Source organism: Rhagoletis pomonella, unplaced genomic scaffold, assembly GCF_013731165.1.
Source record: "Rhagoletis pomonella isolate Grant_MI unplaced genomic scaffold, Rhpom_1.0 Rhpom_scaffold_00469, whole genome shotgun sequence".
NCBI classification, from domain to species: Eukaryota; Metazoa; Arthropoda; class Insecta; order Diptera; family Tephritidae; genus Rhagoletis; species Rhagoletis pomonella.
Genome location: NW_023459023.1, coordinates 67,002 through 78,621, shown reverse-complemented (window position 1 = coordinate 78,621; position 11,620 = coordinate 67,002). Strand labels below are relative to the sequence as shown.

At 35.0% G+C, this 11,620-nt stretch overlaps 1 protein-coding gene across 1 annotated transcript; it reads left to right on the top strand.

The window, feature by feature from the left end:
* The first annotated feature begins 10,880 nt into the window (after nt 1-10,880).
* LOC118750951 lies at nt 10,881-11,543 on the top strand. Its single transcript, XM_036485704.1, has one exon. It carries the CDS (start codon nt 10,881-10,883, stop codon nt 11,541-11,543), a length of 663 nt encoding a protein of 220 aa, XP_036341597.1.
* The last annotated feature ends 77 nt before the right edge of the window (nt 11,544-11,620 follow it).

Below are 11,620 nucleotides of genomic sequence, written 5' to 3'. Positions count from 1 at the left end.
TAATCATGATGACCACTATCGATAACATACGATTGCTGTCTAGATCCAACATCTGGATCATGGATGGAACTTTTAAAGTAGTGCCGCCTTCATTACTGAGACAACTTTTTACCATTCAAGGTCGTGTAGGGACAGATAGCTGCAACGACATAGTTCCATTGGTTTACTGCTTAATGTCAGAGAAAAGCGAGCGTTGCTATATAATGAGTTCGTATATGAACTCTTACATGTAGCATGTAATCATAAAATTTCCCTTAACCCCCCACCCAACCTTATTCTTTCTGATTTTGAAAGAGTAGGTGTTAAAGTTTTCAAATCGTTTTTTCCTGAAGCTAAATTTAAAGGCTGTTTATTTCATTTTTGGGCAAATCTTATGGCGAAGGATTCAAAAAGAAAAACTTGACAAGAAATATGGCACTGATGAAGTTTTTTCACTGCAAATGAGAAAACTCAAAGCTCTTTCTTTTGTTCCTTCTGCAGAAGTACCCGAATATTTTGAATCCATTAAGAATGGGAACAGAGATTTTTTAAAAATAGCAAAATTTTTGGAAGATAACGCGGTAATAAAACTCATTCGCCTATATATTCCCCCCTACATTTTGGTCAGTGTACGATAATGTTTTGTTTAATCTTCCACGAACGCAAAACAAACTCGAGGCCTGGCATAGAAGGCTAGGATGCCTAATAGGCTATACGCATACAAATATTTATAATTTAATTCAAAATCTAATCAAGGAACAAAAAATAGTAGAAACAAAATTGGAAAAAATAAATGCAGGTGAAAAACAACCAAAAAGACGAAGTTATGAGAAGAAAGTATCAAAACATTGCTGTTTGAAAAAGATAATTATTCCAAAGAAGAATTTTTTAAATATTTAGCTGCGCAGTTGTCCCTAGCATAAAAACATTTTTTGTTTTAATTCAATATGAAGCAACTTTTTTTCTAATACTTTTTCTTATGGACATAACAGATTATTTTTGGTAAAATTTTTTCTAAATCTGAATAAAATTTAAATATTTGTGTGCGTATGGCCTATTAGCTAACTAAGCAATTTTTTACGTACAGTTAATATCTGTTTGCTTTTATTTTATGAATGGAAAAACTTGTGTTTATATTTGTCAAAACAATATGCGTATTCACTCTTTTTTTTTGTTGCAAGTGTATTTAATGTACCATTAGCAACAACAAATCACACCCTCATTCAGTTACACTTTGATAAGATACAACGAATACCTAAACTGTATTTAGATTGGATTAATAAATTCTTTAATTATATCAATCATCCGTCGCTTTGTTTTTCAGTACATTGAAGGAAAAATTGGGCTAAGAATGTTTTTTAACTTTTTTTGTCTGGATTGTGTCTTGTCGGGATTTTGTCTTGTCTGAATAATGTGTTATCTGTATTTTATTTGGTCGGGATTTTGTTATGTCTGTATTATGTCCTGTCTGGATTGTTTGTTGTCTGGATTTTTAAAAATTGTCTGGATTATGTCTAGTCGGGATCTTCAAAGTAGGGATTATTGAGTGCTCCCACCCAAAATTAGGTGGTAGGGTCTGAAAATTTCCAAAAAAAAAAAATTATTTTCAATGTGCACCCTAATATGTATAGATGATTTTTTGCCCTTTTAAATCGAGGATTATTCCACTTCAAATTTTTTAATAAAAACCTATTTTTTTGTGAAGTTTTTCCCTTTTTAGTAAAGATCATGCGAAAATTAAGTCGAAACTATTTATGAATTTTCTCCCTTTTCTCGATATGTAGGGAAACAATTTTCAAATCTTTTCGACTTACAATTCTGAAAAAACCAAGCTTTTCTGAAAACGGAGGATTTTTTTTATTAAAGATCATGCGAAATTAGTTAAGTCGATACCATCTATGAATTTTCTCCCATTTTTTTCGATATTTAAAGACAGTTAATCTTTTCTCCAATTTTTCGATATTTAGGAAAATAATTAAATTTTCAAACCTTTTCAACTTAAAATTTTTTAATAAAAACCAAATTTTTGTGAAAACGAAGGATTTCTCTTTTTTCCAATAAAGATCAAGCGAAAATAAGTCGAAACTATTTGATTTTTTTTTATAATTTTTCGATAGTTAAAGAAACAATTAAATTTTCAACTCACTTTAGACTTACAATTTTTTCTAAAAAAAGCAAATTTTCTAAAAACCAATTAAATATAAATTTTTCAATTTAATATAAAGTTTACGCAGTTAATCAAAATAATTATTTTTTCTAAAACAGACTATTTTGTAGAGTTGAATAGATTTATTTCAAATAAATCGAAGTAAATTAAGTACCATTTTTTCATAGCCGAGCTATCTCGAGGCTCTTGCTATCGAGAAGATTCGAACAGTCTGCTTAGACGTCGAAACACAGCAGCTCACGTAAACTTTGTTGCATTTTTCAAATCCAAACGCAAATAAGTTCAGTTAGTCATATCGAAGAAGCGCTATGCAGTAAAATAAAACGAGACAACTTAAAACTGGTCGTTTGTAAAAAAGCAGCCTCAAAAGCAAAATGGGCAATAATCAATTTGAAAACACTCTTGGAACAGCTGAAAGAGAAACACTGGCAAATTCAGACTTCAACGATATTAGGCATGACGAAGATGATTAATTACATCAGACCCAACTACTCTGTTGGAGATGCATCACGAAGTACCACACTCAAAGAAAACATCACAGTAAAGTAAGATAATCGAATAACACTGTCGCCAGAAACCAGTGCAACAACAACACAGGTACAACGACACCAACATCGGCCAAGCACTCGGTGCAACGACACCGTCACCACAAATCGGTGCAACAACCAACAACACCGTGAGTAAAGAAAGACGACAAACATCAGTTCTATCTCTGTGGACATTTTCCATTGGCGGAAGTTTTCTGACTCTTGTCTCATTTACTTTTGACTTTTTCATCGCCTGTATTTCTGTGTGGAGATTCTCTATCTTCTGCGTCTTGTTCTCATGCCCTTTTAGCAGTTTGGCTTGTTGCATATTCTTTCGTTTCATTTTGCGCTGATCTCTTGTTCGATTATTTGCAGGTACTTGCGGCGATCCCCTGCCAGTTTTGTGGAAGCATTTTGCTTAACATGACGCAATTTGTCAAGCAACTGATTTCATTCGTCCTCGAGCTCTTTCTAACATTCCTTGAAATTTTCTTCGTTGTCTTCCAGAGAGCAGAATTTAACTAAACTTCCAGTAATACGTTGATGCAACTCTTCTTTTTTTAGGTTGAGTTCCCGATTGATGCGCCTCAACTGTTCTTTGAAATCCATTTGTATGCTCTCGAATTTGGGAGTGAAGTTCAAGTATTGCACCACTGAATTCTTTAGCGTCTCCACCGCCATTATTTTCTATTTCCATCTGAATGAATCTAATTCTCCGTCAAGACCTTCCACCAACTGATTTAGTCCGATACAGAGAATGAGCCTGCGAATCACTAACATCAGGTTGTAAAAAATAGCAAACCAAAGAAAAGAGACGCGGTCAACCTATGCAGTACAATTGCTATCAGATGGTGGGGTTTCACACAGGACATTAGAAAAATTGCCAAGAGATGAATGTACATTGAGGAAACAGATCTGAACAGAAACGACTTGGTGGTACGTCTAGTATGGCCGCGGGTGATCCGACTAGAAGGACCATACGCCTGCGTTTGGAGTTTTGATATTGAGGAAATTGTCAAGAAGTCTTTAATATTTTTGAAGATAATAATTTGCCAAGGCACAAGGTTTCATCGCTTTTCCGAGAGATGAAAAGAAATTAAATCTCCCCCTCTAAACAAATTAAACATCAGACCAGATATTAGAAATCATGAAGTAAAATAAAAATTTATGAAGCAATTTTACATTTAATTGGTTGGTTAAGAACAGCCAAATCAGATGAAATGAGCAAAGGTAGACAAACTTGGGACCGGGTGTAAGAAATGTGTATTGCATCAGGGAATATATTATAGCCCTGATCCAGTACTCCATGAACTTACAGGATTTTACACGAACTTGCAGGAAGTTGCAGGAAAAATGTTCCCGTACTCCAAAATCCTGTAAATGAGAGCGACTTTTGGAGAGTTGTGTAGAGAATGAAGTTGCAAGATTTAACCAGAACTTTTTCTTCTAAATCATGAAAAATGATTGCTTATCACTGATTGACGTTTTTACAGGAAAAATGGTTTTTTTGTTCCCGTACTTTTTGTTGTTACTCACTTTTTACTCTCACTTCAGAGAGTAATTTTTCTGTTTGACAGTTTTACAGGATTTTTCACGAAAAGTATTGGATCAGAGCTTATATATACACGTTGCAGCGAACAAAGGTGGCGCCGTCACTGGTACCGCTACTTTGGTTTTGCCAATTTTGACAGTGGTGGTAACTTGTGAATAAACCTTTGTTTACAAATCAGCGGCAAAGAGAAATTTGAATTATAAGTGAAAAATAAGTTTAAATTGTGTTAATTTGCAATTTGTTAGTGATTTTTGAATTGCATACTGTGTAAAAAACGAATAAAATGAAGAGCGGTGTGTTAAATTGCGGCAGTCGTCAAGATGCAAGATGCGTAGATGCAAGGGTAGCGCTGCGACAAATCTTCATTTTGTGTACATATGTACACACATAGGGTGCGGCAAAGCCGTTCCCGAAATGTAATAATAAAGAAACAGATATGGAAATAAGTTTCACGGCACATCCCGTACATCGCTATGTTTATCGCGTTCCCGACCGTGATCTAAGCGTCGTATAAAACCAATGTAGGTACAAAAGTTGTGGAGAATGAAATTCTCTACAACTTTGGAATTTCAAAATGCTATGTATTTTCAACAGAAATTGTCAAAAAAATGGCGAAAACCGTGACAATGTAAATTTTGTTCACAGTTTTTGCAAATTTTTTTACAATAAAAGTGCTATTTTAAAAAATCTTGTATTTAACAAATGTGGGAATTGAAATTCTCTACATGTTTGTATTTAACCATTTTTTACGAAAAATGCAAAATAAGCCTGCAAATCGCAAAAAACACAAAAAAAAACTTAAATCCGAGATGGCGGAATGTTGCCAAGTGAAATTTAGGGGCAAGACCATGGATCCATGATCTACGTGTCAAATAGAAGTAAACTGCATAAAAAAATCGCTGTTACAAATTTTTTTCAAATTTCCTCCAAATTTATCTAATTTTACTTTACTTTTTTACTGTGTCAACATCAAAAATTGCTCTTCGACCACGCGGTCGCTGTTATTCGCAATTTATCTAATTTCAAAACAAACTAAGCAACTAATTTTTTACATCCACCGTATTTTTCCTTGTAATAAAACAAAATTAATAAATGTATATAATTTTACATGAGTTTCAACATTAGCAACCTTTTTACAAGTACAATTTTTCAAGAGTAAGGAGCAAAATGGTAAGCAAAATAACTTTTTGTACGTGTTTGTATATTTTTCTTGTCTTAGATCTTGAGCCAATTATTCAAAAAAAAAAAAGTGCTACATGACCTGAGCTGACAATGCTATGCAGACAACCACGTCAACCCCAATAAGCGGTGAAATAGCTGTGGCACCTGCAGCAATCAATGACGGTAATTTCAAATTTACCGCTGAATTCAATTTAATTAAATACACTTTTTTTCATTTCAGAGATGATGGGAATGCTGAAACTAATTTTAGCAAAACCAATGGCGTTAGGGGAAAAGTTGATGACGTTGGAAGCCAACGTATGTAAAAACATTCTTCTTATTATATACAGTGGTTTAGAAAATAATACGAGTGCGACTATTTTACCAGTCTTGGCTGCTTACAATTTAAAAATTAATTTTTTAATTTGAATTTTGGAATTATATGGTCTTTGTTAAATAATGAGATATATTTTTATAAAGGATTTTTGAACATAAAAAAAAAACACAAAAAAAAGTGAAAACTGGTCGGAGTTCCACTCTCCTATATGTACATGCCCTGGTAAAAAATGAGCATATAATATTTCTACCTTCTCATGCCAATATATTCTTTCTGTATTGTTATTTTCTGCAGACAACATATTGTCATAAGCTCAAGGGCACTTCTGAGGAGGTGGATGGAGTCATTCGGAACTTGTTTACCGGTAATCTCCTGGAGTCCTTTAATTGGAATGGAAGGGGAAAAAAAGCAAGCGTTGGCGAAACTTGATTTTATTGAAAAAGTATTGAGGTAAAAAAAATGCAAACAAAAATAAGCCCCGAAGTCATTTTTAAATAGTTTTTATTTTTTATTTAGGCGTTTTTCAACTACATGGTGCCTTCGAGTTCGAGAGAGGTGTTCGAAAGGCTGTTGAAAAGAGCCACCATCGCATAAAGCAGAGGAAATATATGGAGAAGAAAAATCGAACACAATAAGTAGATAGGGTACAACTCCACAACAAGCGTTTCCGGCGTTTGGCGGGTTTCAGGCCGCCGCGAATCCATGCAAAAATTAATCAAGAAGAAGTGAGCAGCTGATTTCTACCTGAGGATGTATGCATAGAACAAAAACCACTGGTTGAACGAAAGAATATAATCCGCTGAGACGTACCTAACTAAGAAGCAACGACGATTTAGTACGGCTATAAATAGTGGCAGACAAACGAGAAACTATTCAGAACGAAAAATTACACTGAAGATGGTACAACGCCGAAAGTCGTTTGTCTCCAAACCAAATTTGACAAGGAATGACGAAAAATCGTTCCACATTGCATCACACTCCTACGCTGTCGGAAACACCAACAACGAAAATGAGAACACTGTGGCAAATTACATTGTAGACGCTATCTTGAGACAACTCAACACTACGTATGAAGGAATTCTAATGGAAATTCACAAAGTGCATAGTAGATTAGACAATGAAGATGCTGCACGGCTAGCTGTAATGGACGTCAAGATGGATGAAGTGTTATCTACACAAGACGGCTATGAAAAATAAAAATCTAGATAAGAACTTTAGTAACATAAGAAATAACCTAACGGATATGAGAACCAAAATAGCAGATATATAAGTGCAAGTGTTAAAAAAGATACCTTAGATCAAGCCAATATAAAAGGGAAGGGATACACAGCACCTATTAGTGCAAAAACATCTTCGGGTGAAGGTAAAATCGGTGCGGGTCAAGTTTATGATGAACTGATAAAGCGCTACTCACCACAATTTATAGACGAATTCACCGCCAACTATATCTCTTGTGTACGAGAGCTCTTATACCATCAGTCATATCTTCTAAAGATGAGCTCAATCTACTTCAATTAATGCAAAAAGATATAACTGAAAAAAAAAAACATAACGACATCGTAAAGTTTTTTCTTAATAGGGTAAATATAGTGGAAAGAACTTGGAAAGAAAACAAGAAGACGCCGATCATAATAGCTGAAAAGTCAAAAAAACCTAAACATCTCGCAAGTAGAGTAAAGGAATCAGTTCAAATAAAACTATCGAAAGGAAGAAAATTTACTCCAGCTATGCGGTCGTTGTTAATGTTAAGTAAACCCTCTGAAAAAAAAATAATAGTATCAAGAGGAATAGATTCTAACAATAGTACCAACCATGATAAAAACATTAAAGTTTAAACAGAATCAAATCGCCCAGAGAAATTCGTCGGAAGAAAATTCGCTGCCAAAATTAACCACAGTTTATGAGATGTCACACAATCAAAGTGACGACGAATTTCGTCTGACGAAATTCGGCAATAGATTTATTTTTAATTTTGCTGCTGCCGCCGGTCACAAAATCAGCTCTCAGTGAAAATAGAGCTTTGTTTCCCCATTTTTCTATTAGATAATTATCAGCAAGAATCAGAATGGCAAAATTTTGCGATTTATCTTTTCGCTTTTGTATTTTTATGTTTTTTATTTGCCATTTAATTGATGCGAATTTCGTTTCTGTTCTGTTTTACTGGGCGAAATGTTGCGGCGCATATCACCCAACGGCATCGCTCCGGCCGACGAAATTCGCACAGCGATCTGGTTCTGTTTATACTTTTAGAAGGTAAAACCATGATAAAAACATAGCAAGGTAGAACCGTTCTCTCAATTTGTCGGCCATGATTTTTTTTTTTGAAGTTTGCCAACATTTTAAAATCATATATAAGTGAAAATAAAAAAATGAAATTGTTCGAAATTGTTGTTGCTTGAGATTGAAAATGAAAATGTGTGTGTGAGTTTGTGAGTAAATTTAAAAATTAAATTGTATGGAAACGTCAAGAATTTTAAAAGTGACTCTCAGCGGTTCTACCTTACTATATTTTTATCGTGGGTAAAACCATTCTCTCCATTCGTCGGCCATGACTTTTTCCTGACGTTTGCAAACATTTTAAAATCATATAAAATTGAAAATAAAAAAAATGGCATTGTTCACAATTGTTGTTGTTTGAGATTAAAACTGTTCGAATTTTAACCCTAGAACACACACCCAGAAAATACCACGTAAACACACACCCGGGATACGTTTGTACCCGGGACCTTATTTTGCGGTTTTTTTAATGCTTATTCAACCGATTTCTATGATTTTTTTTTTGAAATGTATATTTTAATATATAACAAGTATTTTGTCTTTTGTTTTATTCGAATATTCCTACTGGTTCCAGCGATATGGGCAAATAAAGTCAGGACATGCAACAGTGGATTTTTGTTTTTGTTGTTGTCCTGATAAATGCAAAACAAAATAATATAATTTATAATAATATACTTGTAGAGTAACAACGAATACACATTTTGGTTTTTATTTCATTGAAATATTCTACCTGGTTCAAAAGATATGTGCAAAAAGGTCGCGCAAGGTATGGGTACGTAGTAGACATCTGCAGCGGGTGCATGATTTTCGTGTATACTCGATCATCTAACAAAACCCGTTTGGCATCGTTCTCTGTATACGAGCAGAAGTATTGTTCGTTATCGACTGAGCTCAAGACGAACATGTTGGCCACAACACCCGATTGCTTTTCATACATACTTGATTGGGTTCGGGTGCTTTGCAGCTCAATATACCCGGGTGTTCGAGTTTCAACCCGAGTGTGCACAAAATTTTCTTGATTGGCTTATGACGTTTTTGTTTCTACAAAAAATGTTGCCTTCTCATCGCGGTGTTCTTAGTTTTTGTGCGTAGAGGGCAAAGAGAAGGTTGAATTTTTCGGTAGTTTGTTTAAGTGCACATTTAACCATTTCTTATATTTTTGCTCATACAAAATGCGACATCACGACGCCTACATCCATTTAGGTATAAAGGTGTGTAGATCGGCAATGCCCAAGCCCTATACACTCGGTGCACATTTATTTTTTGTAAAAGTACTTATGTACCTACATAGTTTTAGGCTGTGTTCTAATATATACACACACAGCTTTCCACGCGAAACTATACGAAATAGATGCAAAAACATTTTTGTCTACTTCGCTTCTAATTTTTTCATTGCGTATGCACAAGCACAAAGCAACAACATTTTCGTATGCTTTGTGGGAACATATTGGCGCCAGTTACCTTCAGCGTAAATTTCTTTGTTGTCCTGCATTTTATCGCAATGTTCGGGTGTCCGTTTCATTGTTACACAAATTTTCGGGTTAGCTGCGGGTGTCCGAGTGTGGTGTTCGCTTGTGCTCAATTTATAGCGAGGGTGATCGAACAGACTCGTTCGTAACCAAAGCAGCTGTCGGGTATGCATCTCGATCGAACACATAGTAGCCGAGTGTGGCGTTCGCTTGTGCTTGATTTTTAGTGAGTGTGATCAAAAAGGCTCGATCATACTCAAAGCTGTTCTCTGGTACGTAGGTAGCAAATACACTGGTATAACTGGTTTTTGTATTTTATATGCAGCTGCAAGGGTTGTTTTCACACGAGGTGTTGTTATAAATGCTGCCTGTTGATATTTTCATTATTGTTTTGGTGCTCAAAAGTGTAAGAAGTGAAAATATAAGTGAAAATAAATATAACTGAAACTATAAATAACTGGATACGAAATGACTTCAAGAAGAAACGAATATTTATCAAGTGCAGCATATAGAAGGTAAAAAATGTAAAATAAGCAACAATGTAAACATATACTAATTTTTTTTTATTATGCAGGCTAACTGAGGAACAGCGAGAATCATATATACAATCTTTATTTGATGAAATTTGTGACGATGACGCTCCCTATGACTTTGACTCAGAAGATGAAGAAGAAATTCAAATCAATGACATTGAAATTGCTGATGACGATGCTGAAGTTTCGGCAAAGTGCCGCAGAAGTATTACCTGATTATGCGGACTATGAGGATGATGAAGAAGACGATGAAGAAGAAGAAGTAGAAGAAAATAATGAATTACCTGCTAGTGCCGAAAAATTTGTTGCACGTGATGGTACTGAGTGGATGAAAGAACCAAATGTAAGTCGTCAGGTACTCAGACAAAATATTATAAGAGAACGTTCTGGACCAGCTAGATGCACTGAAATGTTGTCAATAGAGCAAACATTCAAATGTTTCATGAACGTTGAAATGGCTGATATAATTATGCGCCACACAAATAAGTTAGCAAAAGAAACTTATAATGCTTACAACAATGCGCATCCAAACACAACTCCTAAGTCATGGACGCCTGTGTCAATAACAGAGCTGTATGCATTTTTTGGCATACTTATTATGACTGGTGCGAACTGTTGTAAGATTACTGTGGTGTAAACACAACGTTAGCATTAACCTTTACTAATAATCGATTACTTTGTACTATTACTGAACTTTGTAAAACACATCCCTATATTGAATATATAAAATAAAGTTCTTTCCAAAAGTAAGCTTGAACGTAACACATGGCGTCAGGTGGGGTCAATTAAAATAGTTGCACAACGAAATAACTCAAAAGCTAACCAAAGCTAAGCTATTAAATAAAAATAGTATATACTACGTGTATAAAAAATTAAAAATGGTAGATGAAGGCAACGCTACCATGTCAGAGGCACAGCGAGTGCTATCTATTGCTACTACCATAGCACCTTTGAACATAAGAGCGTCAAATCTGGCGGCGGAATGGAAGGCTTGGAGTACGCAGTTCAAAATATTTCTGCGTGCATCTGCTTTAGATAATCAAACCGAGCAAAGAAAAGTTGCACTTCTCTTGCACCATCTGGGTGCAGAATGTCTAAACATTTTCACTTCGTTTAATGTCGATATAGACAGCGTCCAATATGACGACTTATGGAGCAAAATGGAAATGTATTTCACTCCAAAAGTCAATATAGTAATAGAGCGCCACAGGTTTTTTACAAAACGTCAATCCTCGGAAGAGACAATAAGTCAGTACGCTGCCGCATTGCAAAATCTTAGCAAAACTTGTGAATTCGGGGATATACGTGAAGATCTGGTAAGGGACATTTTTATATGCGGTTTATCACAAAAATACAATAAAATAAAGGAGAGGCTCTTAAGCGAAGGCAACATAAAATTGCATAAAGCGATTGAAATAGCTAATAGCATGGAACTAGCAAAAGAAAATGCAGCCATGATACAACGTGAGCCAACCGAAAGCATACAGGTAGCAGCTTTGAGAAAATCTGCATTGAACTACAAGGAGAAGAGTGCTAGATAGGCTCAGCAGCAAACATCAAGAACGTGTGATAAATGTGGGCAAGTACATAAAACCAAATGTCCGGCAGAAGGTAAAAA

What these genes read in the sequence shown, in the direction of transcription:
- LOC118750951 (XM_036485704.1), top strand. Translation starts at nt 10,881, where the DNA reads ATGGTAGATGAAGGCAACGCTACCATGTCAGAGGCACAGCGAGTGCTA.